The sequence below is a fragment of the Oratosquilla oratoria genome, chromosome 1 (genome assembly GCF_046742065.1).
Source record: "Oratosquilla oratoria isolate Oo_2021 chromosome 1, ASM4674206v1, whole genome shotgun sequence".
In the NCBI taxonomy this organism is placed as follows: domain Eukaryota; kingdom Metazoa; phylum Arthropoda; class Malacostraca; order Stomatopoda; family Squillidae; genus Oratosquilla; species Oratosquilla oratoria.
Genome location: NC_134777.1, coordinates 28,997,491 through 29,021,261, shown reverse-complemented (window position 1 = coordinate 29,021,261; position 23,771 = coordinate 28,997,491). Strand labels below are relative to the sequence as shown.

The 23,771-nt window shown below is 38.6% G+C and overlaps 1 protein-coding gene across 10 annotated transcripts in view; it reads right to left on the bottom strand.

The window, feature by feature from the left end:
- Gyf (GIGYF family protein Gyf) overlaps window positions 1-17,197 on the bottom strand; it is a 136,353-nt gene extending 119,156 nt beyond the window's left edge. For 6 of the 10 annotated variants that reach the window (XR_012967115.1, XM_076197351.1, XM_076197386.1 and 3 more), the window contains exons 1-2: window positions 16,919-17,015; window positions 3,650-3,810 (exon numbers count right to left, since the gene is read on the bottom strand). Coding sequence is in view for 9 of the 10 variants with exons in the window: in XM_076197351.1 (XP_076053466.1) it covers window positions 3,650-3,810; window positions 16,919-17,000 (243 nt within the window). In the remaining variant the exon portion in view is untranslated. Of the gene's footprint in view, window positions 1-3,649; window positions 3,811-16,641; window positions 16,662-16,918; window positions 17,016-17,096 lie in introns of those variants that run through there. The other 4 variants (XM_076197366.1, XM_076197401.1, XM_076197376.1 and 1 more) reach the window with 3 other exon arrangements.
- Window positions 17,198-23,771: the final 6,574 nt, after the last annotated feature.

The following is a 23,771-nucleotide window of genomic DNA, read 5'->3' as shown; positions in this document are numbered from 1 at the left end:
TTTACCCATATTTATCTTCAATTTCTTCTTTTACACACCCTCCCAAACTCTGTCACTAGCTTCCTCAATCCCTCCTCTGATCCTGCTACAAGTGCAGTGTCATCAGCAAACAACAACTGGCTTATCTCCAACTTTTCTCCATTTTCTTTAAACATCTCTGATCCCCAACCCACTACTCTTGCATTTACCTCTTGCACCACCCCATCCATGTATAAATTGAACAGCCGGGGTGACAAAATACATCCCTGGTGAAGTCTCACCTTTCCTCAAACAACTCACTCTCTCCATTTCTGATTCTAACACAAGCTCTACTTCTCTTGTAAAAATTCTCGACTGTTCTTAACAGCCTTCCTCCTATCCCATATATCTACAATACCTCCCACAGATCCATACAGGCCCAAAAAACATCCTTACCTTTTCCTATAGTTTTCTCACATATCTGTCTTACCACAAAAAACTGATCCACACAACCCTACCTGTCTTAAACCCACACTGTTCCTCACCAATTACTCCCTCTGTTCCTCTCCTAATCCTCTCAAGACCCTCCCATAAGCCTTCCCAACTACATTTAACAAACTGATCACTCTGAAACTACTACACTCACACTTGTCCCCTTTCCCCTTGTAAAGTGGAACTATACAAGCACCTCCAGTCCTCCGGCACTCCACCCTCTCTTAACCCATACATCGCCGAGCGAATTTGTATACACTACCCCCCTCCCCAGTGTCGGAGCCAAAATCAAATTTATTTATTGCTTAAATCAACTCAAAATGATGTAAAACCAACAAACTTGCTTATTTTGATTCACCTTAGCCTATTAGTGGAGAAACTGGGTAGATTTTTCGAAATATGTGTGCAAAAGTTTGGTAGAACATCTGTAGACTTTCTTTCACTACTCATACAGGTTGAACGAGGTCGTATTTTTTCAGGGAAGCTTCATTATAATTTCAGGGAGTGAAGGAATTTGACATTTATGATGTTTCAAGTCAATGTACAATCACCCATAATAGTCTGACACTTAGGGAAAATGCGTTTATAGTTTTTGTGGATTTTTTGGCAAATATTTATCTCTTTATTAACCCCTTCGATACGATGATGCCTACGTAGGCGTCATGAGGAGTAAGTGGGTACGCGAGGATGCCGATGTCGGCATCTTGATTACATATATTGTAGTTGTACCTGCGTGACCCCCATACTCTGTAAACTGGCTTCATCATATTTTCTATGGTTATCAAAATTCAAGGGTGAAAGAGAACGAACAATACAGTGGTAACTTTATTTTTTATAATGCGAGTATTATGACGCAACATCGCACGTCTGGCAGCTAATGCTGCCCACAAGATTTTGGCCCGTATTGAAGGGGTTAAGTGGTAAATTGATTCTTCGGTATCTTTTTTTTTTTATAATTTCATAGAGGATAGATGATAGTGGTGTTTCTTATTGTTTTGGTAAATGTTTTAGTAAGCATCCATCACACCATTATTGCCCAGCCACATTTTGTATTACAAATTTATTACAAAAATTGGCAGTGCAAAATTGCCAAGTCTATACGTCTGAATATGTACTAAATAGCACCAGGATGTAGAGAGCAATCCTGGAAACAGAATTGTTGTTGTTGTTGTTGTTCCCTAGACTGTCTGTCCGAGCAGTCCCGTCTCCCCAAGGAATGCCACAGCCGAAACTGGGTTTTCCCACAAATCCTTTATAGTGTATGTTGTGTTGTTTGCGTGCATGATTGTGTATAATGCAGTCTTCCATTATGTGTTGTATGGTATGGGGTGAAGTGTTACATCCTGGGCAGCTGTTCACAATGCGGTCATCCAGCCTCTTCTGGTAGCTTAGAAGTGCTGGGTGGTGGCCACACCGCAGTCTGGCCAGGTGGACTCTGTCCTTTCGTGGGAGAGAGGATTTAGAAGGGTGGATATCAGGGGGTCTGGCATGCAGCAGTGTGTTGTCTTTCAGTGTGTTAATGGAGCAGTGAGTGGAGCCGCAGCGTCTGGTCCAGGAGCCGCAGCATCTACGTCGTGGGACCACCCCCCAACCCCAAGAGTTGGAGGCCAAACGGCGGCAACCAGCCCTGGCCACCGGCTCTACGCAGGTGGCACTGATCCCCAAGAGGAGCTCCGACTGCCTTGGGGAGTACCACAATCCTTTTTCTCAACATGCAATGGAAACGGGTTGATGAAAGAGTATTGGGATGGTTTGGACACATGGAAAGAATGAGTGAAGAAAGATTAGTAAAAGATGTGTGGAAGGCTGAGGTGGATGGAGTGAACATTTAGGGGCAACCAAGGAGTAGATGGATGTATTGGGGTAAAAGGGGCATTAGGAAAGAAGTTAATGTCTGTTGAGGAAGGATGGGAGAAGATAGAAGATAGAGGTGAATAGAGAATGGTTGCGTATGGATGATGCTGTGATGCATTAAAGGGAAGGTGGGGGATGGAGGGTGCGGGGGTATGTGTGAAAAATAAATAGACGCAGCCCAAAGGGCTTTCTCCCAGTCTTCTCCATTTCTGCATGAGGGGATGGAGAGGGGAGGGGTCACTGATTTAATGAAGAGGCCTTGCTGTGAATGTGCTTTATTCTGCAGCACTGCTTCTGACACAGGGCAGTGGGCAAGATGCAGGGATGACCCATCATCCAGGAGGAGCCAAGCTAAGGAGGGAGTTGGATGGGAGTGGAGTATGTGGGGGTGAATGGGTGGGAGTGGATTTTATGCCTTTGTTTTTTGGCTACCTCCCTTGTACGGGGGGGGGAGCCTTTGGCATATGTATGTATTATTACTCTCAGTGAATTATTTTGCAGTGTTTGTAAAATGTTTATGCTTGATTTCCTGATTAATGGGAGCCTCACTGTGCAGGTGTATTCTAGGGTGGTTCTTATAATGGATATCAGTTTCTTTTTGTTGTCCAAAGTCAGTGTGAGTGATGTTTTTTAATTGGTTTGTTTTCTTGTTGATTTTTTCCTGTCAGGTCTTTGATACAAGGGCTGAATGTCATATGAGTATCAAAAGTTAAACCCACAATTTTTGGGTTCCTTTCTAATGGAAGGGTTTGGACAATTAATTGCACTAATGGGCGTTTCTGGTGCAAAACTTTCATTCTATTATTTTACAAAATACAAATTGCACCTCACAGGAAACCAAACTATCATCACAATCTACACAACCTACATTCACAAATTAAACTACATACACACATATACCAAAGGCTTTTTCCACCCTTATCCCTCCCTCTTATCTTGGCAGCTCCTGGATGACAGGTCATCAGATTAAACTACAATCAGAAAATAAAAAACATACTACACAGGTGGGCCCATAACACTAGTACACAAAACTATATTTTCATCCAAAAAGATGAAGAGAAACTAAACAATCATTCACAGACACTACTATAGAAATAATCACTCTTTAAGCATAATGTAAAAGAAAACATATATACACTACAAGCATCTACATATCTGCCACAACAGTCCCAACTCAACCTCACATTTTCCTCAAATCATTTATTCCCTCTATTCTCAACCATAACACATGTCCTGCTACTAATTTACAGAATGTATGACAACGTTCAACAGTTCCCCCGATTTTGTATACTGTGTTTGTAATTTACTCGACAGACAAATAGACCAAAAAGATAACATAACGTACAATTACCTTAAACTTCCCTAGTCCTGGACTGGGTGGTGGTGAAGCTAAATTACCACCATGAGACAAGGCTCGGAGCCACTCAGGGCCAAACTTTAGAGCAGTTTCAGACATTGTTGCGATCCCCTGCACACCAGTTGACTGGATAACAGTAGACCAAACAGCTGGAAAAACAAATATCATATTAGTATTTTCTCACAGCAGAAAAAGGTTTTTATACATATACATTATACATTTCAATTTATGCTAGATTGCACCACAATTTCCATGAGAGAGAGAGAGAGAGAGAGAGAGAGAGAGAGAGAGAGAGAGAGAGAGAGAGAGAGAGAGAGAGAGAGAGAGAGAGAGAGAGAGAGAGAGAGAGAGAATTGAGAGAAGAGAGAATTGAGAGAAGAGAGAATTGAGAGAAGAGAGAATTGAGAGAAGAGAGAATTGAGAGAAGAGAGAATTGAGAGAAGAGAGAATTGAGAAGAGAGAATTGAGAAGAGTGAAGCAAGAAGATAGAGAAAAGAAAGAGAAAAAGAAAAGTAGAAAAGAAAATTGTACATACATACTAGGGAGGTAGCCAAAAAAGGAAAAGGCATAAAATCATTCCCACCCATTTCATCCCTGAAAACACTCCACACCCCGTCTGGGGTATTGGCTGCTTGTTATTGTGGCAAAGTAGCATGCAGTCGATACTTTAGGGTCTATATGGGGCGCCCCTATGGACCAGAGCCACACATCATTTTGTCTATGATAGAGGAAAACTCTGTTCATAGAGAAATGATGACACTTTTATACTACGACTGTCCCTCTGTTATGCTGTCCCCCAAGCCCTTGTTGCTGTCCTGTACCATTTCTCTGAGTATGAGTATTCTTTTTCTGTGGTGGGGGAAAAGAATACTACCACCAAGTATTCCCACTTGGATCGTAAGAGGCGAGAAGAAAGGGACGGGGATTGGGACTAGGCATCCTTCTCCTTGTAGCCCCACAGGGCACATTCCTAGAAGTAAAAGAAAAGAAAATAGAGAGAAAAAATAGAAGGGTGAGAAGAGAGAAGAGAGAAAAGAGAGGAGAAAGAAGAAAGGAAGGAGAGAAGAGAGGAGAGAGAAGAGAGGATGGAAAGAAGAGAGGGGAGAGCAAGAAGAGAGAGGAAAGAGAGGGGAAAGAAGAGAGGTGAGAGATGAGAGTGAGAAGAGAGAACATAAGAATGAAGGAGACTGCTAGAGACCATAAGGCCTACACTAGGCAGCTCCATACCCATCACCACCTGTTGTCCCCATCCATAAAGTTGTCTAACCATTTCTTAAAACAACTAATAGTTTCAGCACTCATTACATGGTTACCAAGTCTATTCCATTCACTGACCACACTATTAGTAAACCAATTCTTACCTATTTCCTTCTTAAATCTAAATTTGTCCAGTTTAATTCCATTACTGCAAGTCCTGCCCTGTTGTTTTAATATGATGACCTTGTTTGCATCACTATTGTTAAAGCCTTTGATCAACTTGAACACCTCTATTAGATCACCCTGCACTCTGCATCTTTCCAGAGTGTAAGTTTAGGTGCCTAAGCATCTCTTGATAAGGCAAATTTCTGAGTCCATGTATCATTTTGGTCATTTTTCTATTTACTGATTCTAGTGAATTGAATCCATTCTATGGGACGGAGACCAAAACTGTACCACATAGTCAAGGATGGGTCTAATTATCGCTAGATATAGTTTAATAATTACCTCTGCATTTCTATTCGTTACTGTCCTAGCAATGAAACCTAATGCTGTTAGCTTTATTCCTGGCACTAATGCACTGTCTCCTGTTTTAAGTTTTGGACTCGCTAGAACTCCCAAGTCTCTCTCGCACTCAGTTTTCTCTAAAATAGTATTATCTAAGCTGTATCTATTTTCGGGGTTGTGTAGCCCTACATTTAACATGCTGCACTTAAGAGATATTGAAGTTCATTTGCCATTTCACCAACCATGTGAACAATTTGTTAAGAAGAGAGGAAAGAGAGAAGAGAGGAGAGAGGAGAGGAGATCAAAAGAGAGGTGAGGAGAGGAGAGGAGAGGAGATGAGAGAAGGGGAGAGGAGAGAGGAGGGGCAGATGGGAGGGGGAGAGAGAAGAGGGGAGATGGAAGGGAGGAGAGGGAAGAGGAGAGGGAAGAGAGGAGAGGGGAGATGAGAGAGAAGAAAAGAGGGAAGAGAGGAGAGGGGAGATGAGAGAGAAGAAAAGAGGGGAGAGAGAAGGGAGGAGGAGAGGGGAGAAAGGAGAGAAGGGGAAGGGAGAGGACAGGAGCAGAGAGGAGAGAGGAGGGGAGAGAAAATATGAGAGAAGAGATGAGAGGAGACAAAAGAAGAGGAGAGAAGAGAAGAGAAGAGAAGAGAAGAGAAGAGGAGAGGAGAGAGGAAAGAAGAGAAGGGGGGAGGGGGGAGGAGATGGGTGAGGAAATGAGAGAGGGGAGGGGAGGGGAGGGAAGGGGAGAGAAGAGAGGGGGGGAGGAGAGAGGTGGAGAGGAAAGAGATGGAGATGAGAGGAGAGAGGGGGAGAAGAGAGATGGTGAGAAGAGAGATGGAGAGAGGAGAGGAGAGGAGAGAGGAGAGGAGAGGAGAGAGGGGGAGAGGAGATGAGAAAATTGAGATGAGATGAGAGGAAACAAGATGAGACAAGAGGAGAGGAGGCAAGAGATGACAAGACAAGATGAAAGGAGAGGAGACAAGAGAGAGAAATAGTTCCACACCAATACAAGTAATGTTCCAAAGTTTCTCTTACCAGAGGTCTGTTGGCATGTGGATTTTCCACTCAGTGAAATTCAAGGCAACAATTATTGCTACTTTTGATTTTTATTGTTCTCCACATTTATTTTGTTGTTTCCCTATCTATTGCATTTGCATTTTTCAGTTTCCTCACTACCCTGGGGTAGTGAGGCTTGAGAGAACAGACAAGCCAGCCAATGAGTGTACATGAAAAACTGTCTCGCCCTCTCAACCAATGAGGGGCCGAGAAAAGGTCATCCTTCCAGCCATTCATACATCTTTGTACTATATAAACCCATGCATTTGTTCCATCTTTGTCTTTTGATAATGACTCAGGCAGTCAAAATGTCAAGCCAATAATGACCAGAATAGGAAATCTACTCTTTCCTTTACCCCTTGCTATAAAGGATACCTTTAGGAAGTTGGAAACTCTGAAGAAGAAATTGATCAGCGCTGAATTTGCAGTTGCTTTTAACCAAGCCTGCCTAAGAGAAAATTTACTCCCACAGTATGCAAACACACACAAATACAACCAGACACAGATGCTTCCTCTCCATTTTCCAACAAGTTTGTAAAAAATACATTAAAAAAATTGAAAACTCATCCTTTTAAAATAGTGGTATGTCATGTGGACATCATGAGTGGTCGCCAAAGATCATATCCACAAAAACAAATGTATGTTTCTATCAAACTGGAAATACTAGCTGTCACTTGGACTACATCCAAGTGCAGACTATCTGTTCAGCCTGCCATACTTCACACTGATGACTGACCAAAGCCCACACATCCCTATTCTAACTCCTACTTTGATGCTGTAAAAAAATCCCCACTTCTAATGGTTAAAGAAGCACTAGTTCTAAATATTCAAGGTTGTGTGGTGTGCTGGGAAGTGTTCTGCATCCTGGGTGCACTCTCCTAAGCCACAGTTAGCCACCTAATGTCAGAGGATGAGACAGAGTGTGATGAGGCCACTGATAACATCAGGAGCAACACTACATGCAGCCCATCACTGAAGAAGAAAGTCATCAACCACCAGCAATACCAACAGGACCTTCCAAGGGCTTGAGGCCACAGCAAATATGGATCCTACCTACAGTTACTCACATGTCTGTCTTCCCTGTTCCCCTCCAGTCACTTTGACCTACACAACTCTGTTCTGTACTGCAAACTCAATGTATCATCATTCCTGCTGCCTCATGAAAACATACCCTAGCCTGTCTCCATGGAGGAAAAGCCACCAAGCAACAAACTAAGTAGATTGGCTTCTGGCCAGTATTGATTCCAATATTAAGGACAGTCAAAACCTTTGAGTCATGCCAGTTGCTGCAGCCCTGCCAGTAACAGGAACCCCTCATGTATGACAACACCATTTAAGACCCTTTGAGTCCGCCCCTGACAACTTCCAAGTTGTGGGAAAGTGGTTTCTGGTAATAGCATACACGCTTTATAGGTGGTCTGCAGTTGTATCCTGTGGCCTTGATATTAAGTCTGCCAGAGTGATCCCGGTGTTCTGCCATTATCCTCCAGGGAGTTGGTGTTCCTCTCTGCCTATAAACCAACAGTCATTCTCCCTTCACCAGCACAGACTTCAAGAACTTCACTTAATGCTGGGACATCCATCATGTGGTAACCTTGCCACATTACCCAGTCTAATGGCCATGCCAAAGGCAGATGTCAAAGCACTAAAGCACCTTGTCATCAAGACAGTACCCACTGGGAACACTGAATACAAGGAGTTCATTTGGGGTTTCCTGGAGCTAAGTAACACCCCTAACCCTTCTGGACATTCTCCTGTGCAAGTATTATATGGCCATACACTACACAAATGTGTCCCAATGCACCGAGTGCTTCTCACAGGACTGGCTGGACTAAGGGCTGTGATCACTCAGCCACCATCCAAGCTGACTAGAAGTAGCATCAATACAATAAGCACACCTATCCTCTCCTAAGGTCGAGTATTGGACATCATGAGAGGATCCAAGACCCAACATCATATTGCTGGGACAAGATCAGGGTAGTCATGGGCTGAAGTAGGTCCAAGGTATACAAGGTGCACCTCCCTAGAAGCTGAGTCTGTTGGTGAAATAGTTTAAATCTTCATCCAGTGCCCTCTCCTAGTGACGACACCCTCCCCTAGATTCCTGTGGCCCTTTGCTCTGACAAGAAGTACCAATCCTCATTAGCAGATTCCCACATATTGTCTCATGTTATTCAACATGACTCATGGAAAAAATATGCTCAAGACAGTGCTGTGAGCATGAGAGGTGAAGAGAGATATGGATATGTGGCAAGTCAGATAGAGACAATTGGTGTATGTAATGCTATCATGTTATATTGTATACCATACTATGTCTATGCATTTCCATGAATAACCTTACTGCATATCTACAGAATGTGCTACCACATTTTTGTATGGAGGTGTTGTGTGATGCAGATGGTAGGTTATTGATGTTTGAGTAGTATATGACAGTATGGTTTTTCTGGTGTGTTCTGTTGGATGTGCCTGTTATGTAATCAGTGAGTAAAGGACCAATGATGAGTACCTGGATGTGGTGGTCATTCATGATGGAGAGCAGCTGCCCATTTTTTAAAACCTGTTAACCCCTTCACCTCATCAAGAGGTATATCCCTAAGATGACACTTGGTCTCCAGACTGGACACAAAATCTCCCTCGCTTTCAGCTTGATCTGTATTTCTTGCACCTTTTCAAACATGGAAAGTTGACAACCAGAAACAGTTACCCCTCTACCACTTATGGAAGAAATTATGTGTTTTTGTCTAGGGATTGTTAGTATGGGTCATTGTAAGATGAGGTATTCTGTGTCTTCTGTATGGTGGTTGTTTTCACCAAATTGTAGTATGCAGGAAGGTTCCATCCCCTACTCTCCAATTTGGCCAGTTTGACTCTGTGGTCATGTTTTAATATTGGATGGTGTCCTGAATGCAAATGTACCACTGTGGTTCTTAATTCTCTCAAGGTTTTTCTATGGGGCTAATTTCTGGAGGGGTTGGACAGCAAAGGGTGTTTGATGGCTGGTTTTGGAGTGCTTGGTTAGTGATCTCCACACGAATTTGTTTTTGTAAAGACATGTGTGGTGCAGGTAGAAAGTTGATGTATGTGCCTCAACAGTATGCTGACCCATTGCTCCAGTTTGTACAAGCAGACTTGAGTGTTCTTTGCCGTAACTTTAGGTAGTTTCTACTCTGAGTTATAACTGTCAGGCTATCAGCAAAGTGCATTGGTGTCAGTTCTAGATCAGAGGTTGGGATATCATTTGTGAAGAGAGTGAATAGCATAGGTTAGAGTTATGCGCCCTGTGAGACGCCACTGTATTGATTTATTGTCCTAGAAATTTGGTTATGGAGTTAATCTGCACTGTCTACTTGCATAACTTATTGCCACTGTTATTAATTTTGTCTCAATTTTTTTTTTTTTTATAAGATGTAAGATGTGTCTGGGAACTTTGTCCAATCCCTTGCATCAATAGTTACAAAAAACATTTTTTCCTGTGGGGCATTCTTGTTGAATCCATGCAATTGTTTGGTGATGTTTGTGGAGTGGCCTTCTATGAATCCATGTTGGTTTGGGGAATTGGGGAATTTTATTGTAATTCTTCCTGTTGCTACTCTCTCCATCAGCTTGGATATGGTGAATAATAGTGAGATTTGTCTATATTATGCTGGATTTCCAGATGATTCGGTTTTAATATAGATATCATGTGAGCCCTTTAACAGCTATTGGTAATTTTATTGTGAGCCAGTAGCTGAAGATATCAGTTAAGACTCTTTAATTACTGTTGGGCCTAGGTGTTGAAGATTTTGCCTGGGCCTTCATAGTTTTTCATAATTATTTTATCCATTTCCTATTTGAAAGTTGTTCTGGAAAAGTGTGTTGATTATGGTGCACTGTTTTGGTGATAGTATCTTCCCTTGGGTTGCTTAACTATTTCACGAGTTTAGGGGATAGGGAATTTAATTTTGAGTTTTTGATGGTCTTACTGCTCTCCACAATGTGTTAACTGTTTTCCCATCTATTGTATTAGTTTCTCCCAGTCTATCTTTCTGCCTGTTGTTTATTAATTCTGTGATATTTTCATTTGACTGTTAGAGCTGTTCTTTTTTCTTGTTCTGTTAGTGTTTGCTCTTTAGTTTTCTTTTTCTCTTTCTTTAAGAGGCTATTTTTTTTTTAAGCTGGGGTTGTATTTGTTCATGTAGTCTCTGGAAACGAGTCTTTTACTCATCTTCTGGATGGTAATTACAATTTCCTTCACTGCTCTACCCAGGGATGGAATCTGGTCTGCCCAAGACCACCTAAATTTTTTTCTTGTGTCTTCTGTATACATATGTGTTTGTGTGTGTGTATATATATATATTCTATGAATGTTCTCTTGTGTGTACATTGTATTTTCATCCAGTTCTATGGATGGGCTAAAGGGAGGTCTTGATTGTTTCCAATGTGACTGTAGGGAGGGTGACCACAATGTTATATTAGGGGATGTTGCTTGTTGATTACACTGAAGGGGCTATCTTGTAGGGTCGGTGCTAGAGTTTATGTTAAAGATGGTGAGGTGTTCTGGCATTTTGTGTCCTCTTTGGTCCACCATTCATATTAAGCCAAGTTAGTTGATGTGCATTCCAATTACCTGCCAGTAAGCAGTTTGCTTACATATGAATCTGTTTTCCCTAAAAAAGCATAGACTCAGAGGTGACTTGATACAGGTCTTTAAGATTCCAAAGGGAATTGACATCAAAAGTGACAAAACTTTCATTGAAGGAGAATCCAACAAGAAATAATGGTCTCAAACTGTCAGGAAAAAAATTTAATTTGGAAGTGCCAACAATATAGTTAATGAATGAAATAAACTTCCTGCAGAAGCAGTGCAATGTAGTTCAGTTCAAAGCTTTAAGATTCGTTTAGATAAACACCCAAGCAAGATGCTGTAATGCCTGTCATTTATTTTATATTATTTGTCTGTTTATTACTATTTGCTTATCATTTCTTATCTGTCAATTTATTATTTACTATTTACCTGTCTGTTTATTACTTGACTTTACCTACTTTATTATCATTTATATTATTACAATTTTTATTTATCATTTTGACAGAATATATTTTCTTGCATCCAACCTAGTTATGGACCAAAAGGTCTCTTGTCAGCATGCTCCTCCTTTATAATACTTTGACTGGTTGGAGTTGAGGAATGAATCCTTAGGAGGTTGATGTACGTGTTATGTATTTATTTACCTAGTTGTATTATACTGTAAGGGGAGCTATGCTCATGGTAACCCGTTTTTGTATCTCACAAGATCAAGTTTGTTTTTAAATTGTTGTATTGTTTGCACACACTATTTCTTCATCCAATTTGTTCCATACATCTATCACTCTATGTGGGAAGCTGTTCTTTTTCAGGTCTCTTCTGTAGTTTTCCTTTTTGAGTTTCATTGCATGTCCTCTTGTTTTTCCTGTCCTGTTTTAATAGGTCCTCTCTATCAAGACATTCTTTTCCTTTCATAATTCTGTAGATGGTTATTAAGTCCCCTTGTTCTCTTCTTTGTTCCAGGAATGGTAATTCCAGTTCAGCCAGTCTTTGTATGTTAGGTTTGCAAATGTTGGGACTAACTTTGTTGTTGTTCTTTGTATTCTTTCTAATTTTCTTATATTCTTTTTTGTACTGGGTGACCATATCAGCACTGCATATTCCAGTTTTGAAATATGTTTGTGATGCAAGTTTTCTTCTTATGTGTTTGGATTTAAATTATTTCTGTTGTGATGTCTAGTGTTTTAGTTTATTTGTTGGAGAAAGATATGCTGTTATGCATTACATTTACAAGTTCACCTTTTTATTGTGTGTTGTCTTCTCTGGCTGTTGTATAGTTAGTGAATGTAGGTAATGTAGTTTGTGGTGACAGTTTTATTTCTTGATTAGTGCTATATGGATGCTGTATCCATGTAAGAAGTGAAGCTGTTCTGCATGTTTGTGATTCCATTCATGTTTATCTATAGTATGCTTAAAGTAAGGTTTTGTGTTAATGTGATATTGGGCATATGCAGTGTAGTATGACAGTTACAACTCTAGTTCTTTGTGTATAGATCTGTATTGGATAGTGTAGTCAATGTGAGACAGTACAAAGAGTGGCAAGTGACAATTAATGGATGGATCTTCTGTAATTTATAACTTTTGTGCATGTGGAGGATGTGTATGGGCCCTGATTGGTTTCTGCCATCAGCTAATAGCAGGAGTGGGAGGGCAGGTAAAGGTGGGCTGACCTCGTATGAAAAAACATGAATATATGACGAGGAGATAGTTGGAGATGATTGCAAGGGAGAATGGAACAAGTTTCTGGACCCCATGAAGAAACTAGGCACCAGTCCTTTAGGTTACACCTCCTTGTGGAAGTGGGGATGGTGTGCTGGCTCGTGAACTGGTGCACTCAGTGCAACACATATTACTTAGCCAGTCATCCATGCACCATCCCGACTCCCAGTGGTGTGCACTGCCAGTGTGCATCACTCCTCCAACCCAATGAGGTGCATAATACCTACCTAGGGCCAACCACACATGTGCAATTTAAACTGACAGTTACAACTGTTCAGTTATAACTGTCAGTTGAAATTGCATGTGTGTGGGTATCTCAGTACAACTGAGATACCCACACACGTGCAGTTTCAACCGACAGTCATAACTGAACAGTTGTAACTGTCAGTTTAAACTGCACATGTGTGACTGGCCTAGAGGACAAAGCTTCTTTGACCTCTCACTAGAATGCTACCTAGCTGGGGGGAGGGGGGGGTTGTTGTTGTCTGCCCTCCAACCACTACACCCCCCAAAATGAGCCCCTAACCATCAAAGTATATAGGAAGATGAATAAATAATGAGAAATTTCTGGTAGAAATAAACATCAGATTCATTTAAAGCAAGAAAATTACTATAGATTTCTTTTCAAAACAAAATTACACATGGACACTTCCAAATTTCAACCATTTTTTGTTAATATCTCCCTATTGTTTGATCATAATACATAATTACTTTGGTATTATTTCCTTTTTTCTACTCTAAATCAGCTAACCTAGTAAAATACACCAACTTTTAATAAACGTCTTCCACAAACATATGGTTTTAACTATATAAATTTTCTTTGGCTGAGCTATAGTTTAAGTTTACCCTGTGAGCGCAGCGAAGAGTCGTCTCCTCGACTGGTCTGCGTAATATGCTTAAGTATGCTTAAGTAAGTAAGTAATATAATATACATGTATCCACACTACCCTTGGTCATCCACATAAATAATGATGGCAGAGAGAAGAGGGATGCAAGTGTAGTAACTGAGTATTTCATTTTAGAAATTACTAAAAGTGTTGCAGCAAAATTTGATCCCCCACCCTTCTGGTGCTAAACTTAGCAAAATAAATTAACACAAATACTGGTGCCTTTACTTCTTTTTTTTTGGGGGGTGAGGTAGAACGTGTGAGCAAAATTTGACGCAGCCCGAAGGGATTTCTCCCCGTCTTCTCCTTTTATGCAATGGGGGGACGGGTCCCCGATTTAATGAAGCGGCCTTGCTGTGTCTTGCGACACTGCTTCTGACCCAGGGCAGTGGACAAGGTGCAGGGATGACCCGTCATCCAGGAGGTGCTAAGATAAGAGGGAGGGTGGAGGGTTGTGGAGTGTATTCAGGGATGAAATGGTGGAAATGATTTTATGCCTTTTCCTTTTTGACTACCTCCCTTGTAAGGGGAAAAAAGCCTTGGTATATGTATGTACTGGTGCCATTTCCATTGACATTCACTCATTTTCAACCAATCCAGGGAGAAATGGGGGCAACAAATTAAAAAGCATATGTGGTTGAAATAAATATCAGATTCACCTCAATATTACTTTAAAACATTGATTTCTATCATTCTCTTTTAGGGGGGGACCCCACTGAAAATTTCCATTACTTTTGTCAGTGTATAAAAAGACATAATAATAATCAAAATAAAAAATCCAGGAGTGATAGTATGTAACAGACTATTTTTACCAATGAATCTACAGTATTTTTGTTACCATTGTTTAGTTACCTGGGGCCTTCAGCTAGGTTTTGTTTGGTTGAGTGAACCTTAGCTAAATAATGACCAAGATTTCCATAAAACAACTATATTGACTGAATGCATATTATTTAGTAACACTTGAGATCCTCATTCAACTTCCTCATTCTTCTTTTTTTTTTCCACAGTGAACTGCACTGGCTAAGGGGAAGAAGAGTTTAAGATACATTTGTGGATTGCCACTACAAATGGGACTGGTTTCAGTTTGAAATATCAAAAAGTCTTTTCCCCCATTAAAAGCGGGTGGTGAAGTCTAACCACACCCATCCAAATCTATAAATTGCCCTCATCTAAGCACCTTAACAACTAACTAGAGACCTAAATAAACTAATAGGTGTTCTAACCTATCACCTGTCAAAACAGAAACTCAAGACTTCTACATAAAAAATAATAATGATAAATAAATCTAAATTACTATATACAACCAAATATTTTCAATTTTACAGATCTCTATGTCATGCAAAACCTGACAAACACTACCAAACTCAAACCCATTAATACTCCATTACAAACACATCCTTGATAATACAATTAGGTAAATATAAGGAACACAATTATAAGCTTAAGAAGCAACCTAACCTTATAAGGTATGGTATGCAGACATACACATTAAACAAACACACACACACACACCACAATTGTAATTAAGGCAGAGTTTAATTTGTGGAAGCTAAGAGACAGGATTCCAAGAGCCCAGCTCGAATGCCATATAATACATCTAGGTAAATACAACACATGCGTGCACACATGCAAACACACAAAGAAACATTAATAGAGAAAATAAACAGGGTGGCCACTAAAATTATCTCTACCATAACTGATGTGAAACATTACGAAGACATTAGAAAAAACTGACTGCCCTCATTTGAATAGCAAAGAGAAAGAAGTGATATGGTTACCTTCAGGACAAAAGACTGAAAAGGCATTGACAAATTGGTCGGTATGGATTGAAAAACAATATAATTGTAGTTGTAGGTAATTAGTACAACTGCATATGACCACTGGAAAGATGTAAGTACAGCTTTCCACATAGATGCATCAATCAGCAGGACATATTAGAAGAAATTCAAACAGCCGACATAAATGAATCAAAAGCAATGTATATCAAATGAAGATACAAAAACATATATTACAATTCTCTGAACATGTCATGATGACACAAAAAATAAAGGACAAAGGATGTTAAAAAAACGTTTTCTGTACTGATGTACTGTGATACAAATGAGAGGAAACAATTCTGGCAGACAACAATTAATGTAACACAGGATTTATATATGGTGATGAAATAAAGGTGGACCCCATGAGTATAGATCTACCCCCATATATTACAATCAGGTAAATAAAAACACAACATGCACACACAATATGGGGTAAAACTTCAGATTCACACAGATATTCAACAAGAATTATCTTTGTCCAACAGATCCTAATCTATCCTAACCTAACCTTACCATTCCATAGAAAATTTCTATTTTTTTAGATTCAGAAACAAAAGAAGTAAAAAAAATTATGTTTGTGTGACACTGGAATAATACCCAATAAAGAATGCAGATCATACAATATATATATATATATATATATATATATATATATATATACATATATATATATATATATATATATATATATACATATATATATATATATCCCAAGTTCAGACATGAATATGAAGCCAAGTATGATAATAAAAAAAGCAGAACCCCACATTCTATAAACATACATATATACATACACATGCATGCACAGAAATACATGAACATGAACCTAAACCTATGTTATGTATGTTAAATATGTGTGTGTGAGACAGGACCCATTGAGTGTTGTTCCTGCATACTACAATTAGGAAAATATAACTAGGTATATAAACAAACAAACACACACACACAAGTGACAATGTAATGTGTATTGTATATGTATGTGGAGATATATATATATATATATATATATATATATATATATATATATATATATATATATATATATATGTATGTATGATAGTGTGTATTACGTGTGTGAATATATGTGTTATATATATATATATATATATATATATATATATATATATATATATATATATATATATATATATATATATATATATATGACTGACATGGTAAGAGCCTTTGTACCATTTTCTCCAGTTACAAATTTTAACACATCAAGTGTAGCTCTCACATAATACCCCTGATTGCCGAAGTTTGATGATGTTCAGTAAACACTTCACTCGCACACGATTGTGAACGCAGCCAACTCGAAAGACAAGTAAACTATGGCAAACAGATTTACAGCTGCTACCTTGAACCACTTGGCAACGTAGCCAAGTATCTTCTTACTCATTGCCATGTAAATGGAAATAAAGAAAGGGGCACAATAACAACACGGGACGTTAAGATATTGAATTTAACCCAAGAAACATGTTTCTTGATTTCATGTCCAGGATATAGCTTCGTACCAAAACAAAACAGAGGGAAGGGCCTTCTGAGGAGGGACAAGATCACAGCAGTTTTACACATACTGCTCATGCCATCGTTCATATTTTCCCAATTGATCACTCTCCAACTAAGTACGAATACTAACAGAGTAGAGTGGGAATATTGTCACCCAAACTAAAAGACAAATTCATGGCATACCAGAGAAGCAAAATTCTCACTAACGCAGAAGGTTTTCACTGATATGACCAAGATGGCCGAACTTGTAATGCGCATGCGCAATTCCTCAGACCTGCCATGACGTAAATAAAAGAACAAATGACTAACAAAATTTCCCACCACATAAACACTGAAGTAATGAATGTGTAATTCTGAAGGTATATATCTAAAACATGAAATATTAAAATTCAGGACTTAGAATTTCCTTCGGGTATTTTCGCGTTCATCCCAAAGAAAATACATTTGGGGATAAACACAACGTGAAGACTACAAATACTGTCTTCCAGAAATATCTATATATAAATACATATATATGTTTATATACCTAGCAATGATCTTATCAAGATTTTGTCTGTGAAATTTATAATTATTTACCATATGTATATGGTATCACTTAACGGTGTACATAATGAATATATCTTACGAAATATTGTCTGACTTGGCAAAGTTCTGCAGTGCAAGAGTATTATGTAACACCTAACGGGTTGCGACCTGCAAAGTGGAATACAGAACATTTATATCAATATGGAATAAAATTACTAAACACAGGTTGGCCATGTATATTCTCAGATATACAAATTCATTTTGCGTGCTTACTTCCTATGTTTTACAGTATAGATGTGTTGTACTATTCGTCCGTAGATTGTTTAAGATAGTTATCTAGTAAAATCGCATTTGTATTTTCCTAAAAAAAAAATTCTAAGATCGAAATTAGCTTGTAGTAGTGTTCATTACGAATCTTTAATACTAAAGTGAATATTCATGAGAGCATATCAATAACATACATATACATATAAGGAAAATAGAATCGAAACAGCAAGATGGCCCAACTTCCAAATTGACATGAGAGCAAAGATTGTCTAAAGTGGAAGAGAAAAGAGGCGATTATTGGTCATTTACATAATCATGAAATGCATGGAAGTCCTTGACAGAAAAGTCTTATTAAAGTGGGATAAAAGAAAAACAAGGGGACATGAAAAGAAACTCAAAAAGGACAGTTATAGAAGAGGTCTGAAAAAGAAAATAGTTTTCCATACAAAGAGATGGATGTCTGGAACAAATTGGATGAAACAGTGTGTGCAAACACCATACAAGAATTTAAGAACAAACTACAGTAGATGTTGCGAGACTCAAAGACGGGCTACTACGAGCATTGCTCCCCTTCCCGTATAATACAACTAGGTAAATACACACACACTGCGAGATGCAGAGACGGGATCCTACGAGCGCAGCTCCCCTTCCCGTAATATACAATTAGGTAAACATACATACTCGATGGCGCAGTGGTAAAGTTCCCGGTTGCCGCTACGGCGGTCCGGGTTCGAATCCCGCCCATGGCCGAAATAATTTCAGTATCGCTGTGCTGCGGGTCGTTACTCTCATTACTCCAACTCTCGTGGGTAAGGAGTTGTGTGTGTGTGTGTGTGTGTGTGTGTGTGTGTGTGTGTGTGCGCGCGCGCGTGTAAGGTCACAGCATTACCCATAAATCAGTCATATATGAGCTCTGAACTCTTTTCCGGAAGGGAAATAACTGTCGATCACGAATCCAACACGTAGTCCAAAACCATGGTGAATCACACGCACACACACACACACACACACACACACACACACACACACACACACTTCAACGAATGGACGGCTTAGAAGACGTTCTGAAGAAAAGTGAAGTCTGTGGATCCCAACGCAAAGAGAAGTGCCTAGTGTTTTTGCAGGGTGGGGGGGAAATTGCTCGTGGAGTAGTGGGAACGTAGGGAAAGAGGAAAAGGGGAGGGATTACTGAGGGAAATGGAAGGAAATGAGGAGGGAGTAGACTTTGACCAGCCAGACAAGCGGAAGGTAAACAAACGACTGAGTGAGGATCAAATGTCTAATAAAAATGTAAAGATTAGAAGTATAGAGAGGAGCAATACAGAAGAAAGTGACGAGAATATGTTCCAGGGATTTAAAGAGGGTGGGGGGGACACAACCCCCCCCCCCCCCGACTGATAAGACTAGAGGAGAGAGTTGATAAGGTGATCGAGGACTTGGAGCGTAAGTTAGGTAACGTAGACTCCATTTTTAAAAGAATTGAAAGGTTGGAACAACTAGAGAAGGCTAACAGAAACTTAACTGAAGAAATAGAGGACCTAAAAAGACAGTTAGGAAATGTAAAGGAGGAGAATGAGAAATTGAAGAAGAATAGTAATGAAAACAGTGAGAAAATAGCTACAGAAGCTAAAAATTGGAGAATAACTCAAGAAGGGAATAAGGTTTCATTCACTGACATAGTCAAACAGCAATTGAAAGAACATAATGAAGACTCAGTTATTAAAGTGATGAGACAGAAGGAGAATATAGTAAGAGAATTAGCTGACAAAAAGAAATGTATAATTATATTAGGAATGGAAGAGAAACATAACCCAGATAGAACCGCAAGAATCAAGGAGGAAAATGAAAGGGTAAGCAGTTTATTAAAATTAGTCCAGGAAGATGAACCAGAAATTATAAAGGAAATTGAGGAAAAATTCAGACTCGGAAAATATAGTACAGATAAGACCAGACCAATTAAGATTAAATTCAGGTCACAAACAACGGCAGAGAAAATTCTATCCAAGACAGGGAAACTAGCAACAAATGATCAATATAAAAAGGTATGGATAAAAAGAGAAATGAATAAGGAGGAAAGAGAGGCAGAAAAGCAGAAAAGAATTGAAGCTAAGGCAAAAAACGAGGAAAGAACGGAGTCAGAGAAAGAGAGATTCTATTGGAGAGTAGTGAACATGAAAATAAAGCAGTTCGACATACTAAAGAAAAACATAAGGGAAACAGAGAACACAATGGAAGTGGCAGAAAACTAAGAGTGTCTTACACAAATATAGATGGATTGATAACAGGATTGAATGAACTGAATGATTATTTGAAAGAAAAAGAACCGGACATAATGGGAATTGTAGAAACAAAATTAAAAGGCCCACTACCACCCAACAGTGTAGGACATGATACATACAATTATTGGATTAGAAACAGAGAGAAAAAACAAGGGGGTGGAGTTATGTTCCTGACAAAGAAGGATATTAACGTGAAAGGTGTCATATATGGAAAGAATACAGTAGAGATGATTATGATAGAAGTGGAAGACCGAGATAAGAAGAGCAGAAAATTTGTGATCAACTATGTACCTCCGAAAACAGCCTCATGGGAGGAGAATGAACATAAAAGTATGTTAGAGGACACAAAGATAGCATTAACTAAAATAATGGAAGACGGAGGAAGAATAGTTATGATGGGCGACTTTAATTGCAAAGAAATCTGCTGGGAAGAAATGACAGTAAAGAGTGGTGATGACTCATGGGGAAATGCTCTACTTGAGATGATTACTGACCATTCAATGACACAATGGATACAAGAGAACACTAGGTATAGAAATGAAGAAGAACCATCGAGGCTAGACTTAATAATTACATCTGAACCTAGAATAGTGGACAAGATTGAATATAAAACACCAATAGGTAAAAGTGACCACATATTGATTGAACTGGAACTTAATGAAGAAAAATATATGAAAAGAAATGAACAATATAGAAAAGGAAGAATGATGTATGAAAAAACAAACTTTGATAAAATAAGAGAATTCTTCCAACAAGAAAACTGGGAAGAAATATACAAAGAAGAAACATCAGTGGAAGAGAAATGGAATATTTTGACAAAAATTTACAAAGAAGGAGTGGAAAAGTATGTCCCAAGACAAAAACAAGAAAAAGAATATGTAAAATGCTGGTACAACAAAAGTTGTAGGGAGTTAAAAGACAAAAGAGACAAAGCCTGGACCGGATGGAAAAAAGACAGAAGACCTGAAAAATGGAAAATATATACTGGTTATAGAAATGAATATGTACAAACGTGCAGAGAGGAAAAAAGAAAATATGAAAAAGATGTTATAGAAAAGTGTAAAGATCAACCAAAACTATTCTACAGATTTGTAAACAATAAACTGAAAAACAAACAAGACTTGGAGAAATTAAGACAAGGGGGAGTTGAATACACTGAGGAAATGGAAATGGCAGAAATTATGAACAAACATTTTAAATCAGTGTTTACAAGGGAAAATATACAACCTGAAGAGATTGAGTGGAAGGAAAAAGTCCCCCCTATGGAAGAAATAGAAGTAACGAAGAATGAAATATTGACACACTTGGGTAATTTTGATGTCAGAAAATCGCATGGGCCAGATGAAATAGCAAACTGGATTCTGAAAGAATGTAGGAATGAACTGGCAGACAAAATACATAGCATAATAAGCAGTTCCTTAAAAGAAGGAAAAGTTCCAGAAGATTGGAAAAAAGCAAATATAGTACCTATATATAAAGGAGGAAATAAAGAAGAACCTACCAACTATAGACCAGTCTCTCTAACAAGTACAATAGCAAAAATATGTGAAAGAATTATCAAAAGTAGATGGGTAAAATACTTGGAAAAAAACAACGTACTAAATCCAAGGCAATTTGGATTCAGACAAGGACGATCATGCGTCACCAATTTAATATGTTTCTATTCAAGGCTAATAGATATAATACAAGAAAGAGATGGATGGGCTGATTGTGCATTTCTAGACCTAAAAAAAGCTTTTGACAAAGTACCACATAAGAAGTTGCTTAAGAAATTAGAATATGAAGGAGGAATACAAGGTAAATTGCTAAATTGGATGGAAGACTTTTTGCAAGAAAGAAAAATGCGAGTAGTGATAAGAGATCAGCACTCAAAATGGAATGAAGTAATAAGCGGTGTCCCGCAGGGAACAGTTCTGGCCCCAATAATGTTTGCTATATATATTAATGATATGGATGAAGGAATTGAAAGCTATATGAGCTTCTTTGCAGATGATGCAAAATTACTGAAAAGAGTGAAAACTGAAGAAGATTGTGAATCACTACAGAGAGATCTAAATAAAGTACAAGAATGGAGTAGGAAGTGGGAGATGGAGTTCAATACAAAAAAGTGTAGTATAATGGAATTTGGAAAAAGCAAAAACAGAATAACAGGATCATATAATTTGGGAGAAGAAGGAATAAAAAGAGTAGAAAATGAGAGGGACCTGGGAGTCATTGTTATGAATAATATGTCACCTGAGAAACATATAAATAAGATTTTTGGAGAAACTTATAATTTAATAAGAACAATCAAAGTGGCATTTACATACCTGGATGAAGAAATGGTGAGGAAAATCCTAGTCACCCTGATAAGACCAAGATTGGAATATGCAGCAACGATATGGTCACCAAGTACAAAAAAATGTATAAAAAAACTTGAAAGAATACAAAGAGCAATTACTAAACTGGCACCAACACTCTCAAAACTATCATATGAAGAGAGACTACAAAAACTTAAACTACAGACACTAGAGCAAAGAAGAGAGAGAGGAGATTTGATAGCTATTTACAGAATCATGAAAGGCATAGAAATTACTGATAGAGAGAATCTGATAAAATGGGATGACAGAAATACAAGAGGACACGGAAAGAAAATAAAAAAAGACAACTATAGAAGAGATTTGAAAAAGAACAGCTTTCCTCACAGAGCAATAGACAGTTGGAACAAGTTAGATGAGAAAGTGGTGTGTGCAAAAACAATACATGAATTTAAAAATAGTTTAGATAAAATGAGATATGAAGACGGGACCTCACGAGCATAGCTCCCCTTCCCGTAAAATACAACTAGGTAAATACAACTAGGTAAATACACACAGACACACACACACGTAGATCGATTCACAGCGATGATTGGAGCTCCGAAGAAGAAGGGAATTTTTCGTGGATCTCAACAACGATGAAGTACCTTTTTGTATTTATAGGGAAGGGGAAAGCTCGTGGTGTAGTGCGAAGGTGATGAAAAAGGAGAAGGGGAGGGGTTACTGATGTCATAGAAAAATGTAAAGACCAACCAAAACTATTTTACAGATTTGTAAATAACAAAGTGAAAAACAAACAAGATTTAGAGAAACTACGACAAGGAGGAGTTGGATACACAGAGGAAATATATATGGCAGAAATTATGAACAAGCATTTTAAATCAGTGTTTACAAGGGAGAACATACAACCTAGTGATATCGAATGGGAAGAGAAAGTCCCCCCCCCTATGAAAGAAATAGAAGTAACAAGGGATGAAATAATGAAACACTTGAGTAATCTTGATTTCAGAAAATCGCATGGACCAGATGAAATAGCAAACTGGATTTTGAGAGAATGCAGGAATGAACTGGCAGACAAAATACATAGCCTAATAAACAGTTCATTGAAAGAAGGAAAAGTTCCAAAAGATTGGAGAAGAGCAAATATAGTACCTATATATAAAGGGGGAAACAAAGAAGACCCTACAAACTATAGACCAGTCTCTCTAACAAGCACGATAGCAAAAATTTGTGAAAGAATTATCAAAAGTAGATGGGTAAGGCATTTAGAAAAAACAACGTACTAAATCCAAGGCAATTTGGATTCAGACAAGGACGATCATGCGTCACAAACTTAATATGTTTCTATTCAAGGCTAATAGATATAATACAAGAAAGAGATGGATGGGCTGATTGTGCATTTCTAGACCTGAAAAAAGCTTTTGACAAGGTGCCACATAAGAAGTTGCTTAAGAAATTAGAAACTACAGGAGGAATACAGGGCAAACTGC